This window comes from Coturnix japonica, chromosome 3, assembly GCF_054131305.1.
Source record: "Coturnix japonica strain WE chromosome 3, WE-NBRP24, whole genome shotgun sequence".
Taxonomy (NCBI): Eukaryota; Metazoa; Chordata; class Aves; order Galliformes; family Phasianidae; genus Coturnix; species Coturnix japonica.
Window position 1 is genome coordinate 45,843,120 of NC_140665.1, and position 25,878 is coordinate 45,868,997.

At 40.3% G+C, this 25,878-nt stretch overlaps 1 protein-coding gene across 13 annotated transcripts in view; it reads left to right on the forward strand.

Moving 5' to 3' along the window:
* Nucleotides 1-25,878, forward strand: part of LOC107311550 (SAM and SH3 domain-containing protein 1) — a 482,619-nt gene that overhangs the window by 448,063 nt on the left and 8,678 nt on the right. For 8 of the 13 annotated variants that reach the window (XM_085541464.1, XM_085541466.1, XM_085541465.1 and 5 more), the window contains 9 exons: nucleotides 3,253-3,385; nucleotides 7,557-7,903; nucleotides 12,695-12,766; nucleotides 14,270-14,413; nucleotides 17,036-17,171; nucleotides 18,244-18,413; nucleotides 19,279-19,488; nucleotides 20,190-20,340; nucleotides 22,180-22,293. In XM_085541464.1, the coding sequence (XP_085397590.1) occupies nucleotides 3,253-3,385; nucleotides 7,557-7,903; nucleotides 12,695-12,766; nucleotides 14,270-14,413; nucleotides 17,036-17,171; nucleotides 18,244-18,413; nucleotides 19,279-19,488; nucleotides 20,190-20,340; nucleotides 22,180-22,293 (1,477 nt within the window). Of the gene's footprint in view, nucleotides 1-2,148; nucleotides 3,050-3,252; nucleotides 3,386-7,556; nucleotides 8,393-12,694; nucleotides 12,767-14,269; nucleotides 14,414-17,035; nucleotides 17,172-18,243; nucleotides 18,414-19,278; nucleotides 19,489-20,189; nucleotides 20,341-22,179; nucleotides 22,294-25,878 lie in introns of those variants that run through there. The other 5 variants (XM_085541462.1, XM_032443944.2, XM_085541471.1 and 2 more) reach the window with 4 other exon arrangements.

The following is a 25,878-nucleotide window of genomic DNA, read 5'->3' on the forward strand; positions in this document are numbered from 1 at the left end:
TTTACAGTACTGCAAATCCGCTTGTTTTCCCCTTGGAGCACACAAAGATGCCTGCGCCCACGGCAAGGTGGGGTGGCTGAGAGGCCCTAGCTGTTCCATCAGCCCCACAGCCATGCTGAGGCTGGCGGGACAGTCCTGCGCACCCAAGTTCAGCAGGCCTCCCTGCATAGAACAGACTCACCATCTTCAGATGTGTCGTCCCCTTTGTACCAGGTTACGTCTGCCCTTTCATAGTGCTGTGTCGTGCTGAAACACTTGGAAGGTGGCAGGGCAGAAGGGAAAAGGGCGATGCAGCCCCCTGCTGGGGCACGGCTGCTGAGACTGCGCTGATATCTCTTGCCAAGTCTACTGCAAGTTGCAGCGGCCGGGCTGATTTTCCCATCTGAGGGCAGGAAAAGCAACCAAAAAAGGCCATCCTGTCATCTTGAAAGCTGGAGAGGAAAAGTGGGCTGGATGAATCAAAATGTTGAAGTTTGATAATTTCCAAATATGTCATTGAAGCCTGAATGTTTTACATTTCTGTTTTCTGCTTGATATTAGCTGTGAAAGGAAACATTGCTTGAGCTGGAAAGTTAAACTCTATTTTCCATGTGCCATCCTTTTCCTTTACAAAAGGTTTTCCATGCCACTTGCTACCCCATAACAGTAGGAAATAGACTGCTGGAGAAAGATTCTGACTTAAGTTTTCAGTCAGGCTATTTATGCGGTGGTTCCTGTTCTTAAATACAGGCTGTTCTCTGCTCTCCCAGCTGAGCATCAGGGCTAGGAAGTGTCTGTCAGTGCACATAAAGGACCCTGGCTGCTGGAACAAAGGGTGCTGAGAGTCCTGAAATGGCAGGAAATACCAGCTAGGCCTTCATTAGGGTGCACTTTTATTTATTTTGAAGTGTGGTAGGGATCTACCCTACCACCCACTTGGATTGGATGTTGCTACATTGTATGGGAGCTGTTTTGACACTTGCTTTCTCTGCGGTGGTAGTGATTGCAAATATTAGATACTGTAAAAGCTTTTGTTATTGTCACTGAATCTTTGTAGAGGACGCTGAGGGGGACTGGTCTTTTTTTGGACGGTGGTAGTACAGAATTCAGGCTGGTCGATCTGTGCCACAGCATTCTTATTCATCAGTGAAATCCTTGGAGGGAGGTTTTTTTATCTACAGGAGCCTTACAGATTGAAGGTGGATGCAAAGTAATAAAGGAAAGCAATGGCTGAGAGTAATTGCATTTAAAATAAATGTACCTGGAGCACAGAGTATGCATGATGATTGCTTGCTGGGATGTGCTTAATAGCCTAAGAAGTCTTGACTGAACTTGATTACAGTCAATAGTCCATTCTTCATCTTATCTAAATATGTCTGAGGTATGTCTTGTTCGACGTGTCACTAAGTTGTCCCAGCCATAATCTCTGAATTAATGCTCATCTTGCTGCTTAATTTATCTTGATATAAACAAGTCTGTTACTCCTCTCTATGGCCTTATTTCTCCTGAAGGAAGATTATTAATTACCTATCCAGTTTGTACCCATAATAAATGCATTCCTGAGGCTCTTGGATGGCAGAATGGTAATTCCTACCGCCATATGTTGCCCACTTGGTATTCTTTCTTGTTTTGGAATATAAGGAAATTTGTGGAAAATCTGTAGTTGGCAGTGCCCTTGCAGAAAGTGACTGGCGTTTGCTCTGGCATGGATCTGCTGGCTCTGTGAAATGTGTTCCTGCAAGGGAGGCTTTCAGAGCAGTTCTGAATCCTTCAGGCACAGTTTGAGCCTTTGAAAATGTGCTCGTGCGTGTACAACTGCTAATTGGTGTCCTGTCCTGTGGCATCCACCATTATTACCACATCCACATATTTAAGTGGAGTTGAAAAGCTGAGAGCAATTTTATATATTTAGGTTGTTTTTTATTCAGTCTCTGGATAAAGACAGCATTCCTGTAGTAGAAGACAAGAGAGTGGCCTTTTTATTTTTTTTTCCTTCCCTTTTTTTTGGCTCACATCTGCCGGGGATTTTTCTGCTTTTAAAGTTTAATTAAGGAGAAGGAGAAAAAAGGATGAGGATGCCATGGAAACCCAGATAGCTCCACTGACAGGAAGTCACACTAAGGTTTTAGAGGCAGCCATTAGGAATGCAGTGGACTGGCTGGGTCCGTGGGTGAACACAAAGTGAGGTACGCAATCTGCACCGCACTCCAGCTGGAGCCTGCGGCACACAGGAATGTGCAGTGCACAGTGCCAGGGCTATCCTGGCCGAGCCTGAGCATCCTGCTGGCCTCCTCTCCCCTTCCCCCCACCGCCACTCGCATTCTGAACTGATTAAAACAGAGGAAGTAGCACATCGAGCGCTGAATCTGGCTCAAAAATCGAAGCCGACTTCTCGTTCACAAGGAGTGGATTGTTTCAGCTTGTTGTGTCACTGCTGCTGGAGAGGGAGAATTTTTTTTTGTCTCTGTAATGTTTGATGCTTGAGGGAAAACAGCTGGAACTGAGCATACTGGATCAGATGCAAAACGAAATGGGATGCTGGGGAATATGGACTGCACTGTATATCTGAAAAGGTCAGAGTTTTCCCTTGGTCAGTGTTGGAGGAATGCTGTGTCCATCCTAATTTCAGCCTCAAGAGTCTTCAGGAGGAGCGCAGGGAGCAGGGAGGAGGAAAGGAGTTTTTTGTAACTGCAGCAGCTTGAGTGAGGCAGATGAGGTCTCCTCCTTCCTTTTCCTTCCCGTCCCTTTCTTATGCTGCTGGTTTTGATTTTCTGGGAAGACTGAGGGAAGAAAAAAGAGAAGTCGCCAATGACAGAGTTTTGGTTTGGAGAAGCTGTTTATAACCAGCTTTAAACTGCAAGTTCTGAGATGCCAGACAGAGCAGTGACTGACCCAAACCACAGGAGAGTAACTGGTATGGTAAGAAGAGCCCCGGGAAAGAGCCCTGCCTGAAACGTACTGAGAGAAGACGTGGAAGTGGTTATTACACAATGCATGGGAAGAAAGACGAGGGCAGGAATGCATTTCAATGCCTAGAATCTTACGTTGTACAGATTTAGAAATCAAAATGGTATGTCATGCTTTCAGAAAAAGAGAAAGAGAAAATGAAAACCCTCAGTAATTTAAATATTTCTCTCTGACCTGGGCTGAAAATATAACACCAGTTACAGAGCTGCATTGATACGGCGCAGCAGATGAACTGGGTTAACTTGACTTGAAGGAGCAAGCGGTGGAACAGCTACTTTATTAATATTCCCTTTGTTTCTTTGCCAGTCAAGAGAACAATCCGATGATGAAACAGAGGAGTCGGTGAAGTTTAAGAGATTGCACAAGCTGGTAAATTCTACTCGCAGAGTCAGGAAGAAACTCATAAGAGTGGAAGAAATGAAAAAACCCAGTACAGAAGGTAAAATCGACACATATATGACTACATTCGTATATGTGAATACATTTTTCTGTTGAGAGGGAACAGAAGGGGGTAGGGGTGGGAAGTGTTCTGAGGGGACACTGGGAAAGGCTGCTTGTCTATGATGCATGCATTACCCATGTAATTACATTTTGAGACAGTAGAAGGAAGAAAGTGACTGTCTAGGATGTGGTTACTGCTGATCTTCTGGCATTTCCAGAGCTCTGGAGAGCCCTTTATTAAGAGATTAGAACTTGGTTTATGTTGCATGCACCACACTGTAGAGGGAATGAGTAGAAGCGATTACAGCCAGCTGCCCTGAAGGCACTTCAGGGAGGTAAGCAGAGCACCCACTGCTTTACTCCCATCTCCCAGGCCTGTGTGACAGCTGTAGGGATGAGACACAGGTGAAGCACTTAGCAAGTTTGGGGAGGGGAGTGGCTGGTGGGTAGAGCAGTTGCACTGCATGGTATCGTTCTGTGGCAGAAGTACAGAAACTCTGTTGGATGTTCTCATGGGATAGCTTGCTGCCTCGCATAACATTAACTCCTCATTCAGGAGGAGCCTGCTTGCAGTTTGGCTCCTGAATGAGCCATGCTGCCAAGGGAGAGGGGGAGTGGAAGAGAGAGTGGAGAAGGAGGAGGAGGAGGAGGAGGAGGGTGGAGAAATGGGAAACAGAGTTCAGCCCCTGGGAATGCCGTGCTGCAAAATTAACTCTGGATGACCTGTATCTGTGTGTGAGCACTCAGAATAAAGAAGCCTGAGCCTGAAAGTAGTCTCTCTGCAAAGCCCTTTTTGAGTCCTTACTGGAACTGTGGGTACTTGTCTATGTTAGTGTCATTCCCAGGGTCATATGCCATGACTCCCTTCAGCTTTGTAGTGAGATGAGCCATGTTGTATCTCCTTCTTAGTGTATTTAAGGAGAACACATGCATCTTCTCAGGTATGTGGCAGGAAGCTGTTGGCAGTTTTATAATCTATCTGACCTGTCCCATGCATAATGATTGTGTAACAAGCTGGATTGAAAGGCTCAACCACCTTAGGGCTCTGCAGTGGGCAGCTATCTTGGTCTGATGAGGTTTTTATCATCTCATAAGGGAGATGAAGAGGGCATAAATCTGGGAAGCAAAAGCATGTTTTATGAGAAGAGTTGGACAAGACAGGGCCATTTTTCCCCCTGCTCTAAGGAAAGAATACCAGAGATGCCTTTCCTACCTTGGGAAAAAGCTGCAGGGAGCAATCAGTCAGAGACCCCAGGAGTGGGAGCAGCTGCAGGAGCAGGCAGCTGAGATGCTGCTGGGTGTGCAGGTGCCTTCCTACAGTTTGACCAGATTTCTCTTCAGCTTGTTAACTGGTTTGCTCTCAGTTCCTTCTCTCACAGTCCTTTACTTGCGATTCTATTTCATCTCCTTATTTCCTTTTTTCCCCTCAGTCTTTCAGTTACGTGTCCCAGTTCTTTCCAATTTTTTTTCCACTGAGTTTTTCCACCCATACTCCTCACAGAAAAATAACTGGATTAACTAAAGAAGAAGAAAAAGATTTAAAAAAATATTACTCTGCTTCCTTCTTTCTCCATCTCCTGCCCATCTTTTCTCTTTTGACCATCGGCTTTTCTGCATAATTCATCTATAACTCAGAGACTTTATCTTATCTGGCTCTGTGGCTTTTTTTGTTTGTTTGTTTGTTTGTTTTGTACATTGTCTCCTGTCAGTCTCCATATCAAGAAAATAATACTGTTAAATAACAATATGGATGACTTATAAATCACTTCTACATAAGTAGAAAACCCTGTAAGTAGCTCTTTACAAATTAGGAATAGATATGTTTTGTTGTTTGTTTTTTCAGTAAGGTCGAGCCACACACAGGTTTTCATACAGTGTGTTAAAAGTGCTTTTTAAATACTGTCCATCCTCACATTTTTAAATGTAGGTCTGTATTCTTGTTTGAACATGACAGAGAATTCTGCAATATCATGGATGATACTGTGGTCAGACTTGGGGATTTCCATCTGCCCTTCTAGGTTACCTGTGGTTGACTGAATTGTTTCTTAAGCTGTTTGTTGCTATAATTTAAGTCAATATATGAGCATGAAGTTACATGAAATCCCTATGTGGCCAGATTTTTGAGAGTTGGATATCAATTTTGATATCGTAACATCAGTATAATTGCAGTAAATTTGTTGATGTTCAGCAGCTTTTGTCCAAGCATGACAGCAAGCTTGGTTTGAAAACTGACATGAAATTCCCTAGAAGAAAGATTCCTCATAATCCTTCTCAGAATTTCCTTCTCAAAGAAGAAAAGGCTTTGCCAAAATTCCATATACATTTCCATTGTTCTTAAAGAAGGGCATTCTAGTCCAGGTTCCTTCTCAAATGTTTTTACTGTTGAGGAATAGTAGAATATTTATCGCACTAAATGTATGTTTTGGTGGTCTGATAGTCAGTAGAATCTGCCAATATCTGAATCCATGTGTGTTTTGCGTTAAGTCTTCCCTCACTAAGCTGAATAACTGAAGGTTCTATTTCTTGGGCACCGTTCTTGTATAACATTTAAAAACAAATCACATCTACATCTGTGTCATTATGGCTTTGTGTCATGGACTTAATCCAGATAACATCTGTTTCAGTGTTGACACAGAATGCATATTTTACAAGCTGTTTAAAAACATATTTACTTAGTGGACTAAAGTTGTTTATCAGCACATATTCAGTCCCAAGACAATGTCAATTTTCTGTTCAGATTGAGAATTAGTGGAGGAAGAAGAACAGATTGGACAGTCCAGTGAAAGTGGACTGGTGTTAAAGTCAGACCTCAATCTGCAGACCCACCCCAGAACGATTCTCACTAGTAAAAGTTGTGCCAGATGTATCCACTATTCCTTCAATGTCACACTGAGTTTTATGTTAGTAGAATAGCATCTTAGCTTTTGCAAATTAGTGTCAAACATGTTTTGTCCAATGAGAGAACTGAAGATGAGATGGGAAGCTTACACAAGGAAAATAATGTTCTTTTGTCTTAAATTCTTCCCCCTGTTATTGAATGAATGAGTTTAGTAAATCATTGGTATTTTAGAAATGGTTCAAGCCTGGCTCTGCTTTAAGATTGTAGAAGCCATCAAAGAGGAAGGTGAAGTTGGGTTATACTGGAAGTTTACTATTTCTGTGTGTCTTTCTGTTATTTACCCACAAGTGCAGTAACATTTATCAAGCAGGACTGAGCAAGATGTGTACTCTTGTTTGATTCTCTTCTTGTTACTGCACTGAGTATCTGCCTCAACATTTTGCACAGCAGAGAACACTAGAGAAAAAATGTCTCTTAAATGATAAATGTGATAAGGAGTCACAGTTTCAGGTCATTTTCTCCATTCTCTCTATTTGAGAAAGGAGTCCTGGCTGTTTTCCCATATTCACTACTTGTGTTTCAAAAAGTTTTCTTCCCTTTCTATGAAATATGTATTTAGTGAAAACAGTGAGTTTCTGTCATTAGCAGAGCACAGTTGTCATTGGAACAGCCACAGTTTTGACCTACTTTCTTTTTTACTTTACATCTGTAAATTCTGTTTTAATTAAGGTTGATTCCTTTTCCCCTATCAAAATCCCAGATCTTTTCATTTCAGCCCAAAGCTCAGTTCTAAAACTTTCTGGGACAGATACTGCTTTTTACAGAAAAAGCATTGGATTTTGGAAAACTCAGCCTAAATGGATGATGCTTGTGGTTTTTGTCTTTTTTTTATTACTGTGATATACTTCCCACCTATTGTAATTCCATTAAAGCTGATTTTTAAGAAAACATCTTATACAGGTATCAGGAGAAAAACTTAAGAAGCAGGCCCCAGTTCCAGTGTTTCAGGATATCTGAGACCATTTGAGGTCTTACTTAGCAGCAGATAAATGAGAAAAACTCAAAAAGGACAATTGTTTTACTTACAGGATGTTGTAGTCTACATATTGTTATCTCATCTCTCACTTCACAAGAGAGCGTTTCTCCTTCAGATTTACCCAGCTGCAAATACTTTCTGAGCTTCTTGTATTGGGAATTTTTTTCCTGCAGTTTTAAGTGGATGGTTGTTGGTATTTTACTTGAAAACAACAACAACAAAAAGATTTTATGGAGAAATGTCTCAGAGAATTATGAACTATGATGTGTATTGTCCTGCTTTTGTCCCCTGCAGGCGTAGAAGAGCAGTCGCTTGACAACTCTGCTATACTGGATGACAGATCAGCACTTTACTCTGGAGTTCACAAGAAGCAATTCTACTTTGATGGTTCCTGCGAGAAGCAGACAGAGGATGACTCGGACTCTCTTACTACTTCTCCCTCATCTAGCAGTCTTGATACCTGGGGAGCTAGCCGGAAACTGGTGAAGACCTTCAGCAAAACTGATAGCCGTGGCCTTATCAAGCCTCCCAAGAAACTTGGGACATTTTTTTCTTACCCAGAAGATGAGAAGACCCAGAAAGTTTGCCGCTCCTTGACAGATGGGGAGATGAAGAAGAGCCTCGGCTCGCTGAGCCATGGGGTAAGTACAGAAAGCATTTGCTTTTATGACAGCAACAGGCACAAGCACCATCTTCTGGTGTCCCTGGAGGAGATTCAGAGTGTAAGGAAGCAGATCCGATTGAAGAAAATGGATACTAACTATTCCTGTTCCAGAGCTTTTCTTTGCCAGCGCCCTGCTAGGAAAGGAGCATCCGCCACAACTTGCGACCTACAATTACTGCGGCACAAAGTGAAAGGGGGTGGAGGTTGTGGCTTCCCAAACAGAAGGCTACGAGGGCGCAGTTCTGTCAGCGAGTTCAATATTACCTATGTGGTGGAGAGAAGCCTGTACAGTCACCTCAACCTCTCACAGCTGGTGCGTCCCGTTACTGACAGGACCCTGAGCAAGGCTGACAAGCAGGACCTGAGGAGATGCCTGCTAGAGGAGGATGAGGAGGCCAAGAGGAAGTGGGCTGCCACAGTGGATCGTTGTACTAAAAGGGTTCTCTTGAGAATCCACCAAAAGTCTGTGAGTCAAAGAGTTTACATGAAGGTGGTCTTCCAGTTTCTGTGAGGTTGCAGTCAACTCTGTTTCTGCTGTGTACTTTTAAGTAAAATGTAGTGCTTCTCCTGCTTTCCTTGCCATTAGAAAAGCTGAAGCACTGGAATTCAGCTATAAGGAAAGATATGCCCTTCTGCCATGAGTAGCTTGATATAATCACATCAGAGAAGAGTTTTGTTGAGTCTGCAAGAGAGAGCAAATATGACAAAATGCTTTTCTTTTGTTTAAATCCCGTAGAACATAAATTGGGATCACTGATGAAAAGCTTTGAGACAGTATAAATATAGTTTTTTTACAATACTTTGGAAGTCAGCATTCTTTTAAAGGCATACTGAGAGAGTTACAAAATTTTCAAAGGATTGAGGCATGCTTAGTTAATTGTGCTCAATTTCTCTCCAGCCCTCTGTCACTGTCTCATATTGGCCCTACCCCTTTCAGCTCATATCTCATAAAAATGCCCACCCAGCTCTGTAGCTTCTGTCAACACACAGGTGTAGAAGGACAGGGAGTTATGTATTATCTAGACACTACCCTCCTGGTTGCTGATCACCACATCAGAAGTGTCCCTTCTGCTCATTTCCTGGCCACTGTTGCTCCTTTTTTTGCATGAGGTGAAGGTGTTATCTTCCGTCAGAGCAGAGTGGAAAAGGATCAAAAGGAGGCAAAAAAAGAAGTAGTACCATACAGTGGGAAGTTAAATGATTTGAGCACTCCAGAGAGACCCAAAGGCTCTTCCTGGCTATGTGATTTAGCTTTGACAATTCCCTTCACCATGATGTTGAGTTTCCTGGGAACTTGCCTTTGGGGCCAGCCAGATTTCCAGAGCTGAAACAACTAAGTCTCTTTCCGTGTTGACAGTGTAGATATATTCCCTACTTCAGTGGGTGGAAACAGCAGTTCACTCATAACATTAAGCAAGATATTCCAGTGAAGATTACATTAGAAAAAAAGCTTTTCCTCTTGAGCTACAGATTTTATTTTAGCCTACTTCATTTCTTCAGGTGTGAGGTATTCTCAGTGTAAGAGTCACAGCCTTGTTCTTTTGAATTATGTGTGGGAGTTGACCAAATCCTTGTGGTGCACTTTTTGCTCTATGGACCTGAAATTAAGGATTTTTTTCCTACCCATTGCCATTAGTTGACTTCTTCAGTATTTTTTCTGATAGTGTTTATTTTCTTAGACATAGTCAGAAGACATGACTTTTCCTTCATGATAGTACAATGATAAAAGAAGCCTGATTTGTCCTTCTGAGGATTGAACAGTAAGTAGGTGGTATCTCAGGCCAAAGAGCATATTTACATGAGCTAGAGATGCTGCATTGTTTAAAAATGCTTTCTAAGGCTGTCCTTGTAAATACAGATACCAGCAACAAGCTTTTCAGTTCTAGAAAGTAGTCTTAATTACAGTCATTTCATTATAAAAACCACCTGCAATTACTTTTGCTTATTAACAGAGATACAATCAGAGAAGAAATGGATAGTTTTGTTGTTGTTGTTGAGGAGTTCCTCTGTTAACTGCTTCTCCAGCCTCATTTAAATGAAATAAATGGTGGAGATACACTGCTCTTACATGCCTTTTCATTACACTTCTTACTGAAACCACAAAAAGGTAGCAAACTTCAGCTAATGCCACTCCTTCCTAGAAACACATAATGTTTGTTTGCTGCAACCTCACAGAAACTGCAATGCCTATGTATTCAGTGGAACTGGTCACTTTGTCTTGCCTTGCCATTCATTTTTTCATTTATTATATTTGTTTCAGTGACCTGGACGTGCATGGAATTTTCAAATAGCATCAGTTTTTCTTTTCTCCCAAAAATATAATACTTTGGATTGCATGGCCATTCCATTGAATATCCCTTTCCTCATCCACAGACCTTTTGTTTATACATAATTTACAGGGTTGTTACTGGAACTGAAGGCAGAAGATGTTAAATGTATGGGAAGGTCCATAATGAAAGCATAAGAGTCCTTAATGTGGTACATGTGTTCAGAAGCTTTTAACCAACAGATGTTTTGATCTCGTGAGGCTGCTGTAGGAGGAGCTTTGGCTGGTTTGACAGATGAGTTTGCTCAGAGTAGCTGCAGATGTCCTTTCGTCATAGCTGGGATTACTGTACGCTATAGGATAAGTTAAAATGGACTCTTTACAGGACAACATTACTCACAGCTAAATGTGTTGTGCTTTAAAAAGTGGTCTTATTACTTGTTGTTGGTTTCAAATTATGGGACTTTTTTGGTGTGTGTGAGGCTTAGAAGAAGCTGGCTTTGAGTCTCAGTAGCTGTGATGGTCACAACATTCAATGTAAAGCCAGGAAAAAAAAACCTTTTAAAAGTAGTTAATGTGTATGTTGATAAGTACTGAATGGAGCAAGAAGAACGTTCATGTTAGTAGAACTAACTGATCTAATTGTTTATTAAGTGGCACTTTGGATCAGGTTTGTTTATTTCTGTTGGAAGTGTTGAAGACTGGTGGTTTTCAGGTGGTGAGTCTTCCCAAGTAAACTCACAAGACTAACTGGGCAATCCTTTGTAGTTCTCATCGTATGCTTAGAGTGTCTTCAGCTGAGATTTAAAGTGTCTTTGAAGTTATTGTCTTGAGTAGTTCAGGCCCTAAGAATTCACAGTTCACAAGTTGCTGATTCTGTGCCTCCTGATTGTCTCAAATCTAACTCTTAAGAGAATACTTTTAACTTCTTAGAGCCCAGAGTTGAAGCCTACAAATAAATTGCCATGTGCTTATTTTCCTGGATTGCCTTTTTGACGAGGCCAGTTGTTTGAGTACTGTGCATCTTGTTGTTCTTTGGGTAGAAAAATAACCAAAAACTCAACCTTTTGGACTGCAAGGCAAAAGCTAGATTCCCTCTGAGCCCCCTAAATGGCTGGTCTTCAGCACTACCAAAGCTTCAGTAGAAACTCATCTGTTATACAGTCTGATCTTGGCTGTGGAAATGCAACTGTATTGAGTTTGGTTGCCTTCTGCTCTTAGGAGGAAAATTATAGTGCTGATTTCCTTTTTCATGCAGGATGATTATGATAAAGTGCTTCAGCGCATTCAGTGAAAACTGAGTCATTGAAGTGATTGTGCCATTGCAAATATGATATACTTTATCTCAGGAGTAGCAGAGCTGCCGTATACCACTAGCTGTGTGATTGTAAATACCTAATCTGGTACTAGGGCTTACTGAATCTCTGGGACACAGTGCTTATGGATAAGTGGGGATTGTTTTTTCCCTCCTTTTACCAAGTTCTTACCCTACACCTTTATAATATATTTATCCGATCCCCTCTTGGTCTTCTTTCCTCCAGGCTGAGCAGACCCAGGTTACTCAGCCTTTCCTCATATGGGAGATGCTCCAAGGTTTCAATGTTCTTTGTGGCTCTCCTCTGGATTCCTTCTAGGAGGTCCCTCATGTTTCTGAACTTGGGAGCCCAAACTGTACACAGTATTGTAAATGTGGCCTCATCAGGGCAGAGCAGAGGAGGAAGATCACCTCCTTCGGCCTGCTGGCCCCGCTCTTTATAATGTACCTCATGGTACCATTGGCCTTCTTGGCCACCAGGCCGCACAGCTAGCTCATGGCCAACCTGTTATCCACCAGGATCCCCAGGTCCTTCTCCACAGAGCTCCTCTCCAGTAGGTTATCCTACTGGATGCACCTGTACCGATGCATGTGGTTATTCCTCCTTAGGTGTAAGACTCTACACATACTCTTGTTAAACCTCATTAGGTTCCTCTCTGCCCAGCTCATCCAGTTCAGGTCTTGTTGAATGATAGCACAGCCTTCAGGTGTGTCAGCCATTTCCCTGTATTTCTGTGGAAATTTAGTGTATACAGCTATTCCCAGAAGGTAGGTTATCCAATGCTTTAAAACATTGGTGGTTCTCTGTTTCCCTGCTACTGCAAAGTAAATTATGAAGGCAGATGAGAATTATGAGATGGAGTTGCTAAAAATCTGGAAAACTTGATGCATAACATCAACAATTTCCTCAGACCAGAAAGTCTTTTTTAAAAATCAAGAGTAGGCAATAGATGACTCAGTGGCAACAGACCTTATGCCAAGGGACTGTCTCTGGAAATGGCAAATGACTCAAATTGCTTTTAACAGCATTCTAGATTTGTAATCTCCCATCCTTTTGTTTCTTTGTTTGTTTGTTTCCATTTTTGCAGATGTATGTGTTTTCACTGGTGTTCTCCAAATCGCAATATTTTGAGTCAGCAATCACTGTGATAAAACTGTTTCCATCATTTGTTGGTTTGTTTTTGCAGAGAACCTGCAGCTTTGGAGGATTTGACTTGACAAATCGTTCCCTTCATATTGGAAACAATTCTGACCAAATGGTGAGTATAAGACAAAAAAGCAGAGGCTTGAAATAGCATAAAATGAAATACGCAATAGAATTATAATAGACTGAAGTGTAATTTAGGTCCATAATAGCAGTTTGAGAATCCAAGAAAGCAAAGTATCTTTGTTAACCACAGACTTCCTTAGCTTTGAGAATAACATACCCACCCATATCCATGTATGTGTAAGTATTTATATACTATGTGTGTTAGGAGGCAAGAACAAGTGATCAAAGTACAAATATGGGGGCACATCTGTGAACTATTCCTGAGTCTGACTATCTCATAGCATCACCTCAGGCAACATATGATTACTATACTCGATTAGCAAAACTTTTTAGAAATCATGAGACAAACTTCACTCAGTGAGGACCTGCAGATTATTTGGGTAGGAGTCACACGATACAGATTATTTCTTTTCTCATTGTATTTAAGAGTACTGGAGTAGACCAGGATTGTTCTGGGTACTGCACAATTGATCTCAGAAACCTTTGTCTTTAAGAGGGCTTTTTATGTATAATAAAATAACTCTCTGGAGAGTTGATTCCATTTTATGTTACTCATGTCGATCCCAGTGTTGCTTTTGGTCAGTCCAAACTAACCAAATTCAGTTGTCAACCTGACTGCTACGGATCAGATTTAGGTCCTTTTTGCATTGTGATTTTTGCTGCATCTATGCAATGGAAGTGCTGGTAGTAACTCTTATGGAGATGCCTTGCTGTAGTTCCTGAAATAATGTAGAATGGAGTACTATGTTTATCATGCTGCCTAGAAAATAAGAAAAAGGGCTGAGTCATATAAATTCTTCAGTGTTAGCTGATCCATGGTAATTCTTTGCATGCACTTGTGGTGTAAGTAAATACTGGGTATCTTAAGCTAGTTTAGAAAAGGTTAGATACATTCAAAACAGCTGGCTTTTGTTGCTATATGTGAACCAGCTAATTTAGTTTGGTAGTAACCTGTGTGCATGTCTCAAGAAGGTGCTAGTGCAACCTTTTGCCCGAAATTGTGGGTCTGGTAGGAGTTTCAGGTTTGGGGTTTTTTGTGTGTGTTTTTTTGTGTCTGTTTTTTTTAATAGTTCACGATAAAACCGTAAAGATACTCATCAAGAGAGCTTAGCTGAATGCCTGTCTGAAAATAGAAGGTAAATTTGAGGAGCCAAATAAAGGTGTGTGTATGTATGTTTATCTATATAAAGGTGTTTGTGTGTGTGTGTGTATGTATATGGCTGGTGTCTCACGCATCACCTACTTACCTGAAACACAACAGAATGAAGGCGTGCTAACACACCCCACTACCATCTACACAATATCTACAGAAAAGATTACCTTAAGAGTGAGGTAGGGCAAACTGCTACAGTGGTAGCGCAACGTCTCAACACTGAGGTTAAAGCAGTAAACAGGACACATCCTGCATCTACCTGGGTACCTCTGTTGTACTGTCAAAAAATTACATTTTGTATTTTATAGGCATAAATCTTTTTTTGTTTTAATTTAACAGGGCAAAGAAGGTGACTTTGTTTATAAAGAAGTAATCAAATCACCCTCTGCCTCCCGTATATCTCTGGGCAAAAAGGTGAAATCTGTGAAAGAAACCATGAAGAAAAGGATGTCTAAAAAATACAGCAGCTCTCTGTCTGAGCAGGTATGTAAGATCTGCAGTGGACTCTACTTAATAGCACAGAAGTGATAATGAGTATTGATTACCATGCTTCAAGGTATTACAAGGCACCTGTAAAGAAACTTCTAAGAAGAGTATGTGCTGTGGCTTGTTCCTGTGTTCTCATAAAATCCCTCACTGTGAAATGGCTTCTTACAGGAGCACAACCATGAAAATGCATTTCAGATTTTCATTCAAGTATCTCATCAGCAGAAGCCTGTGCTTGATGGGATTACGCATCTTGCTCTACATTTTCATCTCTCTATCTATCATCATTATTTGTTAGGAGGACTGGCCAGTGACATAGGGTCAAAGGAAAATATATTAATCTGAAATTTAGACCCTAGTTTAAAATCCCAGCATAACTTCACATTCACAGTGCCTCTGTGCTGTTACAGATCTGTTTTCCAGTATAGCTTGCTCACTGTAGCAGCTTATTAAAACTGATGCACAATGCAGTCAGAAGAGGCATTCCACAGAAGATTTTTATATTATTCTTTCATTATTGAGTTTTGACTTAAAGGAAAACCTGAAGTACATTAATTTTAAATGAGACTTTGAATTTTAGTGGCCTAGGAACAATTGCTGTCTTTTTCTATAAACAACCCCTTTGATATGCTTGGATTCTTCATTCTAGTGGAGTGTCAAATGTTCTCCAGTATTTGTTTAAAACCACTGAAATGTGTAAGTAATAGCTTAGGAAACCATTGAAATGTGTAAGTAGCAGCAGAGCTTTCTCTGGCAGACATTGCCCCCAAGTGGCCTCTTACCAGTTGCTGGATGGCCAGGGATGCTTGCAGTCTAAGAGGAGCAGAAATGGAAATGGAAACATTATTGAGAGAGTGTTTCAATATTCATACAAAATACTGTTGGTCATAATAAGATTGAGAATAACAACTCCAAACTGCAAAATCCGGAGATGGTGTAGCAGGCATAGAGGTGACCAGATCTGGGCGAAGCACAGCAACATTGGAATTCTTTTCCTGGGGGACTGTTAGCCCTCCTTGTTCATAACAAGAGACAGTGCCACAGTTATGGTTACATTTCATTTATATTTAAGACGTTTTTGGTGTAATGCTATTATTTAAGATGCTTTGATGTCTGACTGGCCTTAAAGTGCCCCTCCTGAGTGTCTCCCTAAGGAAGGGATACATACAGTGAGAATCAGTTTACCGTGGGCTAGCAACACTTGTGCTCTCTGGCTCTCTCGAAGATTGACTTGACCTCAGGAGTCATATGCTGTGATGACTTTTTTCTGATGATTCTGCAGCATGCAAATAATAGGTTCCATCTAAAAGCTTCAGCATATCAACACAAAAAGCTTTTCTTGCTTGCAAGCTGAGCTGCTTTTGTTTTCCAACTTTTTGGCACAGTCATTTTAGAATATTCTCTCTCTGGCCTGACTCAAACTATGCCAGCATCCCAGCCTGCATTCAATGAAAATGAGCGAAAATTGCTCTGCCCACAACTAATCTGCTGCTTTGCTTTAACTATGCGTCACAGTGGCTAATAGAATTTCATGTTAGGAAAGGCCGTTTGGTTTTTCTGCAGTGCTTAACTGAATGAAAAAAGAAATTGCTTGCCTATTGCATATGTAGCAAAATAATTGCTCTATTTATGCATTTATGTTTATGTGCACTATCAGTGCGTATGTTATGCATAGTTTGCATTTCCTAGTTAGTTTGTATTTTCCTTGGTAAATGAAGAAAACTATCAGTTAACTGCAAAAATGCACATAGGTCACTATGAAAGTAATGCTTCCTATTTATTTTTGTGGAAGTTACAACAGGTACAAAGAGCGCAATACTATCTGGTAGAGAAAATTGGTAGGTACAAAACACTATTCTTCAGTGTAGTTACCACCATTTGTTATGCATTTTTCCCACAATGAAGGAGAGCCTGCATAACACAGTCCAGATCCTGGCTTGTTTTTCACATTACTGTCCCCACTGCTGAAATACACCACCCACAGCCTCCACTGTGCTCACATCCACTGGATGTTTTTCTGCATGGAGGAACTGAGTTCTACACCTTTGCTTCATCTGCACTTTAATGTCGGACACCATTGTGTCAGACTGCCCCTCTGCTGCCACCTGTCACGCAGCAACAAAATTTAATGGAATATTGGTGGGGAGCTTCAGCCTCTACTGCTGTACCAATGCATAAAAAAGGAGGCATTACTTTCAAGGCAGCCTTTGTACTTTGCTGGGTGTCTGATTTCTCCGTATTTGTCTGGATTTGTCTAATTTGTCCGTATTCACCCTTTGTACATAATCCTGAGGCAGAAAGCTGAATTCGACTTGAGCTGTTTGGCAAGAAGTGCTGATTAAAAAAAAATAGAGTTTGTAAATCGTTGAATTTGGAGTTTTATGTATTATTTCTTTCTACTTAGAGTTCTAGCCTTTTCACACTGCTGTGCTTGCCATCGTGCTTAATAAAGTGGGATGTCTGCCACAGCTGAACACCACTAATTAAGTTGATAAATGTAAAAGCTGTCCTCCTGTCTGATGAAGAGCAGGAAAATACAAGAAGTTCCCAAATGTGAATGAGCAGCTCCTGTCAGTGCTTATGTTCCTTTATCAAACAAAATGGTTCAATGCTTTTCAGGAGTCAAGCCCTGGAGTCATACCAGGTTCACCTCAGTCACCGCCGCCAGACACAGACTCCCTGGACAAGCCCAAGCTGAAAGCTGGTGGCTCAGTTGAGAGCCTGAGGAGTTCCTTAAGTGGTCAGAGCTCAATGAGTAAGTCCTGTTGTAATTGCGTTGCTCCACTTCTGTGGCTGCAAGGAACACAGATCTCCACAGTAAACAGAATCAGAGAAAAACAAAGGGGGGGCAGTGGTTCTAAGTAAAAACAAACAAACAAAAAAGGTTATTCACTAAGGTTTTACGAAGGACTATAAGCTGTTCAATGCAGAGACTGTTTTTGCTCTGCGTTTATACAGAGCCTTGGAAAAGTGAAATCCTCCTTTCTGGCTTCATCAGCAGGGTCCTTCTATTGTAATACAGCTGGTTTAAGTGAGAGCTGCAGCCATTGGCCTGTAACATTGCAGTGAGAGTGCTTTTACCATTCCAGATAAAGGGTCACTAGAGGACAGGCATATCTTTACGCTAGACTTCTCCTGAGAGCTCCTGCTGGGCTTTTTTGTTGTTTTTTTTCATTTCTCTCCAGAGAGATGTTAAGGTTTTCTCATTAACTAGATAGATAAGTATTATTTAAAACCTCTGATTAAGATTGTCTCTAGCGTAACAGAACTCAAGCAGGATGCAGATTGCTTCTGTGAATTACTAACAGAAGCCAAGAACATACTGGGGAAAAACACCAAAGAAAAGGTTTGATTTTAAAATAACTGGAAATGTATTCTGGAAATCATCTTCTTTGTGATATCAGTACAAAGTGTTGCCAGAAAACTGGACATGAAGGGTGTTCTGGAACCTTCATACAGAATTCAAAGCTCACATCAGTATGTTTGTTTTTTTTTCTAATGGGCAATACTTTGCAGAACGGTGACGTTGCCTGTGGTGTGCTGCAGATGAGACAGTAGTTGATTGTCTCCTCAGTTAAATATTGTGGAGATTAATTTGGGAAAACAGGAGTACAGAGTAGATTAACTGACCTTCCCACCACATGTATGTATAAGAAAAACAGCATTTAGGGAGTTTTAACTTCCCTGACAACGTTTTTTAAAAAAAAAATACACATTTCCTAGGAAGTTCTAACTGCTTTTTTGAACTCATCTCTGTTAATGAACTTTCTTAATGAAGAGATTCTTTTGCTCTGTTCTGATGATGTCTGTCATGCACATGTGCTTAGGTGGTCAGACAGTGAGTACAACTGATTCCTCAACCAGCAACAGGGAGAGCGTGAAATCAGAAGATGGGGATGATGAAGAACCTCCTTACAGGGGACCTTTCTGTGGAAGAGCCAGGGTTCACACTGACTTTACTCCAAGTCCTTATGATACAGACTCTCTGAAGCTCAAGGTACCAGCTGTGTTTGTTTTTAAGGGGGATCGTATGTTTATTTAGGCAAAGCTCTTACTTCAAGAATTTTTTGTGAGAGCTGTACAATTCCTTCTCTACTAATGAGGTCACATGTGGGTTCTTTAAGCTTCTTAACTTCTTTTTTTCTGTTGCATGAAGAGTTGCTCGAATTACAGTAAAATGTTGCAGAATTTATTAGAATTTCCACACAAGTCGGTAGCTTTAGTTTCTGGGGGAAAATATATGATACACATTAATTTGTCTTTTGCAAGACTTTTCTTTGCAAGACTGGAAACATACTTTGCCTTCTGCAGTGAGCCGGTCAGTCAGTAGAACTATGTTCAAAATCAGTGGAAGAAATGTAGTTGTACCTACACACAGTGTCCTTTAGAAACATCTCAAATAATGATGACAGCCATGAGCTGTTCTGAGATTTGTGTAAGATTTCTGTCTTCACGTGCTGAGTGGTCTGAGGCTGTTCTTACTTGCACCAGTTTGCAGCAGTTGCACTACATAGAGACATCTGTACAAATTAGACTGTAACTGGGTTTGTGAATCTGGAGAGTTGTGAGGTTCTACTGTGAGTTGTCCTGTGAGTTGTGAGGTTCTAATTCTGACTTGCTCTGTGATACTAGGCATGTCACTTAATTCCCTTTTGTCACTGCTCCCTTTTATAGATAGAGTGTAAGTGGGATGTCCTTGCAAAAGGTCTGATTAACCTTTTGAAAACTATAGAATTTTTTTCCTGCTGTGTACTGTGCTTTGTCTGTTCTCTGTACATGAAAAACTGAGGGAAAGTGGTGTGTTTGGCTGAATATCCTTCAGAGAACATGCCTCATTGACTTCTTGCATCTTTGGTCTGCAGAAAGGTGACATCATTGATATCATCAGCAAACCCCCCATGGGCACTTGGATGGGCCTACTGAACAACAAAGTTGGCACTTTCAAATTTATCTATGTGGATGTGTTAAATGAAGAGGAAGAGAAGCCAAAGCGGCCCACCAGGAGACGCCGAAAAAGCAGACCACCCCAACCTAAGTCAGTTGAGGATCTTTTGGATCGCATCAACTTAAAGGTCTGCATTTTCTCTCTCTTTACCCTTCAGTTTTGCTTGTGGGATGAGGGCCACGCTTTTTTTGTTAGTTTTGAAGTTGTTCATCAGGTTCATAATGTGAACGTGACCCTACTTAACAGAGCATGTTTTAGCTACAAAATGATAATTGCTGAGGCCAAGCAGAACTCTCATCAGGCTTGATGAAATGCTTCTGGCTTGTGAGATGTCTGTTGGTTGTATGTGCCCAGGGAGCACACTATAGTTGTAACTCCTTGTGTACTATTGCTAAAAGCTAACACACTTGAAAAGCAGAACCACAGTTACCCTGTTAAAGAGCAGGTTATTTTCCATGTTCTTGTTCAGGGAGCTGGAAATAAACAAACGTGACTTAGGTTAATATGTTGTAGTGTGTTTGTACAGAGCTGTGCTATCTTGTGCATCTGAGCAGTGTGCTGCCCATGCCAGGTAATACAGTACATTCCAAATGCAAAATCATGCAGCATTCTAGTCTGGCACAGCTACTTTCCTGAACTCTGAGCAATTTTTATACAAGCCATAATCCTATAATTTTGATGATATACACTATTTTCCATTTGTGAAATTACTGGGTTTTGTGTATTTATTTATTTTGCTGAATGTGAAAATCTCCCCTAATTCTTTTATTGCCAAAGTTGAATGTTGCCTAATAGCTCATTTTTCTTTTTTACCTTTTTCATCTACAGGAGCACATGCCCACTTTTCTTTTCAATGGTTATGAAGATCTGGATACCTTTAAGCTTTTAGAAGAAGAAGATTTGGATGAACTAAACATCCGAGATCCCGAGCACAGAGCTGTTCTCCTCACAGCCGTGGAACATCTACAGGAGTATGATAGTATGTGGGATGTTTGAGGTTTTCGGTTTCATTGGCGCTCTACCAGCTTTGAAATGCTTCCAGCAGAGAACTGGTTCCCAGATTCTGACATTTTTATCCTAATCTAGTTATTTTCAGGGTCTTCCTGGTTGACAATATTTAGATTTTTGAGGAATGACTTAAGACTTGTATTTGTTCTGCCACAATTCTTTGTTTATGTAAGCCTTGCATACCCAGGTTATTCAAATGATGTCAGATTACATCACCTACATGTCGGAATACTGATGTTTGAGGATAAATGCTGACATAGCATACTCTAAGTAGGAAGCTGAGGCATAGCAAATGGTGAAGAAGAGAATTCTAGCTAGAGAGAAGAGATTAAGGTTATCAAGGGTGGAAAAAGCATCAACGCCTAGAATTTTGCAGAGAAGGATAATGTGATTTAAATTTTAGATTTAGATTTTTCCACATGCATATAATTCTTGTCCTGTCTGATTTGCAAGATTACACAGGTAGCCTTGAGTTGCACATGCAACAATACAGCGATTTTCAAATGTAGAAAAGATTGGTCAGGTGCAAAGAGTGAAAGGCAGTGATCCAACTGTTTAATATGCAGCCTTGCAACTCTGCCTATAGTGCAGATGGTCTCAGGCAAGTTGTAAAGGTAATAGAAAGCAGAGTAAGCCCTGACAGTTAGACTGGGTAGGATCATCCCTGCACAGGAGGAAGCAGGTTATCGTCTATGTAGTAGCCAAGAGTCATAGTAGAGTAGAATCATTTATTTGAAAAGCAAGTCTTGCTTGAAACAGAAATGCAGATGTGTTCAGTATGTAGTTGAAGCAACCCAAGATGTACTGAATTTCCCCTCCATCCCTAAATACTGGCAGAAGTTTAGTATCCCAGAAATCAGAATCAGTGAAATGAATTCTGGAAGTACTTTCTCCACTGATTCTGTGCAAAATCCTCTGTTTTAGCTGAAACTGCCATAGCAACAATTTGAACAGTTGCTTTATTAAGTGGGAAATGCTTAATTCTGTTATGAAGAGATTTGTGGTCACTGTCTCTGCATAGTGGTTTGTGGCCCAAGCTGTCACCAACATGTAGTGTGTGTGTTTCACAAAGAGGCATCCGGACTTCCAACGCCTTTTGCCACACACCAGTAAAACAACAGAACTGGATTCTTTTAATTAGCATCAAGTAGCTTTTTGCTACCTAATATGAGTTTCTTTTTAACATTTCCAAATCTGTTTAAAATACTCGCTTCTCATAAGTAACCATTTTTTTAGGAACCTTTAATTTTGTTTTGAAAACTTGAACTATTTGATGTGGTGGCTGGAAAGTATGAATTCCAACTCCAAGTCAGGATGATGAGCAGAAAGAATGGACGCTTGACTGCTGGAACCTGGGAGGAGCAGAAGCACTTCTTTCTGCTCCATAATTACCTTTCATTTGCTTAGAATAGAAATCAAAATAATGTTTTTTGGGGTTTTTTTTTTTGTTTGGGTTTTTTTCAGGATTGGGTGGGGCAGGGAAAGTAACATAAGCAGAATCCTCGCATCATAAAGTTTATTTCTATATCTTCAACTCCAGATTTAGTCCCTTTACAAAACATAGTTTCTAGCTTAATGCAGTAGATAAATTCCTAGAATCCAGTCTATACAACAGTCTGGACTGGACCACATTTGAGTGCTGCCTTTTTGACCAAGGAAGGTAGGGATTTTAAAACCTATCTCTCCTTTCTTACCATTTGATCTGTTATAGTTGTTCTAACAGTGAAAACAGAATTAGAAACAGAAGGTTGAGAAGTTCAGCTGAAGTCTCTGTTTGCCTCTATTTTCAGTGCATTCTCATTTCTTCTAGGTAACAGCGACCAGTCAGGATCTCAGGAGAAACTTCTCATTGAAGGTCAAGGCCTAGCTGGATGCTCTCCTCGGGATTCTGGATGCTACGAAAGCAGCGAAAACCTGGAGAATGGTATTAATATCAGCAACAAGCCTTACAATCCTCATAGGCTATTTTCAGTAGATAAATTCTTATGCATTTTGCTCCTGTTCATAGCTTATGCAAACTACCTCATTCTTGAGTTTCTCCCGTACTTTGCCTGCCTCTTTCCCTCTTGGATGGGGACATCGGTTTTCATTTCTATCATTTCTAGTTTATTTATTTGCATTGGTAGAAAACAAATCACATTTCACAAATCATTTTCTATTTTTTTTTTTGTGTGATCTTAAAACAAGAGATACTTTACTGCCATTTCTCACTTCTCCACTCCTTACCATAGTCTTGTGCAGCCGTGCCTTGTGTGGCTTGCTCTGCTTAGCCTTGCTCAGACCTTGTTCAGAAAGGTCTCTGAACTACATTGGGCTTAGGTGAATTTCTTCTAAACCTATACAAAAGGAGTTTATAAGAAACATGCTGCAGTTTAGGCTGTTTATGAGCAATACAAATACTTTACTAAGGATGAAATATTAACAGGGATGAAATTAGTTTGGGTTACACTTGGTGTTTGGCATTATCAATCTAAGCTTTTGAGCACTGGTTTGGCTTCAGAAAGCCTGGTTTCATCATTAACATGAACAACAAATATAAAAAAGAAACCAAGAAGAAAATAAGCAGACACTGTGTGCTCCCTTCAGTAGCCATTTCTCCCATTTAAAATAAGAGCTGAAGATCTTTCATTTACCGTAGGCATTTTCTGCCGATCTGCCACTCGGAGGTAATCTTTTGTTGAAGAAAACTTCAGTTTGCTCTGAAGTTGAAATTAGCAATGTACTAAATTCCTGAAAGCTGAGAGGATTTTTTTTATGCATGAATTCTCATGCAGTAGACATACTGAAATGTAATCATAGCCAGATATATGGCGTATGTGGCACGATTTTCTTTCCTTTTTATCTCTACATGCCATCATAATGGTAGCTACAGCACTGACATTAAATTGCTTCCTGTACATTTTCCTTATTTTATGTAATAAAATATTTAGAAGGCAACTGTTATTGCCTTCCTGCTTAGACACTTACTCTTACATTTAAACTATTGTTTCTGAGTTTTGCAAAGTGTGAAATACAACTAATGTGTTTTATATTGCTTTTCATCTATGGCTTTCTGTATCAGTTTTGCTCAAAAATTTATTTAGCAATTGTTTTGAAAAACATGATGAAAAGAATATTCAGTATGAGATTCATTCGGATATTCTGTCACAGCTGGTTAATCTGGCATATGCTCCCACCTTGTTTGCAAAGCTCATGGACCATAATTGCTTACATGCATGTTTCCAAAGTAAGTTGGCTGCTTGTCTATTAAAATAAGGATAATAATTTGTCTAGAATAAACATTATAATGTGTAGATTGGCAGTAATAAACTGCTTTTCATAAAGAGGAAAATGAAATGCATTCTGAGAAGAAATTGATATTCACATTTCCTGGAGAATTATTTTACATAATATTTTAGTGAGTAGTGCCCTGTTCTGGGCTGATGTTGTACCTTTTGGCATCAGTTCAGTCATTCATCTCACCTTAGAGTATGGATTAAAAATGGTTTGCCACATGCTGGCAGTGGTACAGGTGTAATTTATTTAGGTACTTCTTTGGACCTCATTGCAAAAAATACTTAGGGCAACATCATGATTTTATTCCAGTTTGCAGAAAGCAAGAAACATAGTTTTTGTGACCTATTCAGATCTAGACAGGAAGAAAATAAGAACAGAAAGCAACTGTTCAGGATCATATCATTGGTCTATTTAGATTCAGTTTTCGGTTTGAAAATGGGCATAGAGAGAGCTTTCCTTTAGACTGTGCTACAGTGCAGTTACTGGGCTTCTCTTATATGCAAGTGTTGTCTGTCCAAGACACATTCGGAAGTCGTATCAGAAATCTGCTTCTTTCAGGAATCAGCCAAAAGCAGGTATCAAGGAGGACAGTGTAAGTGATATCTGAGGCTTCCTAAGGTGCTTTTGGGAAATTAATCATTCCGGAACTTAAGGATTCCCTGAATTTTGTACAGTTCAGTGCGTTCCATTTTCCTTAATCTGTTTTTTATGAAAATCCCTGTTCTTCCTTAGAGACTCCATACCTAACAGTGTCTGGGTATAGACCTCATGCTCCTCAAGTCATCTATTTTCTAGTCTAAATCCTGTTAATTATTCATTGTATGTCATATCTCTGGTCGTGCGTGCTCTTTCAACCTTTTCCTGTTGTGGTGAATAGTTTTGTAAGGAGGGAAGGGGTTTAAAGGCAACAGCAATTTCATGTGCAGGGAGCTGAATAGGCAGACAAACCATGACTTTATCAGGTAGGATTTGTTCCGGAACTGAAGCCAGATTGCTGTAGTGCCAACTGGGTATCCAGATCACTTAAGCGTTCAGTGCTAATTAATTAGAAAAGGAAGTAACTGAAATGGTGGCCGTATCACCTGATACAAGGTGCTTTTCTACTAGTTTATATTAATTAAAAAAGCACTGAGGCTAGAATTGTTTCTGGCACCATCATCTTCATTGTGTCAGTAGAGCTGTTTGAAATGCACACAGAAATACAGGCTCAGAAAGCAAGGCCAAAAACTGTTAATAAAATCTGGGCTCTATACAGGCCACTGAAGGTATGCTTTGTTTGGTTTTGTGTACTTAATTCTCTGAGGGTGTTCTTCTGCATAGAAAAAGTACTGAAGAAAACACTGAAAATTTATTTCTGTAGCTCAGATACCTGTGGAATTACTCTCAAAGGTTATTTCCTTTCTCCCAAGGCAGTTGATGACAGAGAACTGAAAGGTTTGTTCTCTGCATTCTAAAAGTGTGAACTATCAGAGAGGTGCTTTCTCTAACAAAAACTGCAGCATAATGCTAAACAAAAGGGTGAAGTATATTTGTAGCTCTATCTGAACCTGGAGACTGTGCAAACCTTTCATTGATTTTGTGTAAGGAGCATCCTTATCAGTTTAGTTTTCACCCAGACTGCTGTGCCTTTCTGGGCATATTTAAATTGGAGATGCTCCTGTGGTTGACAGCACTATGAGCAGCATTAGACTGTTTGACACTATCAGGGAATCATAAGAGTGAATTACTAGCAAAAAAGATGACATTAAAAACGTGTTTTAGAGATAGGAAGGGAATGTTACATTTAATGACATTTGTTAATATACATTCCCACCTTATGAAAACAACTTAAATATAATTACAAATCTGTTTTGTTACCTTCCTTTCTTAATTTCTCAGGAGCATGATGAAATTACACCTGCCAGTCAGGAGGGAGGAAGGAATAGCTAGAAAAAGAGAAATCACAATGGTCCTACTGCTGTCACTTATTACTTAGATCTGCTTAAGCAGAATTACATTCTGAATCCCCCACTCTGTGATTCTCTGAATTGCTGCACAGGTTAGACTTGTAATAGAAAATATGAGTAATGAAGAAAACACTCCTTTCCATACTCACTGCATACTGACATTTGTACCTGGGACACTAAGGAATCAAAGTAATGTTTCTTAAACATGTCTTTTTAATGATGTTCAAAGTTACTCTCAGAAGGCAGCGGTCACACACTACAGTAGAGCGCAGACAGATAGATAAGCC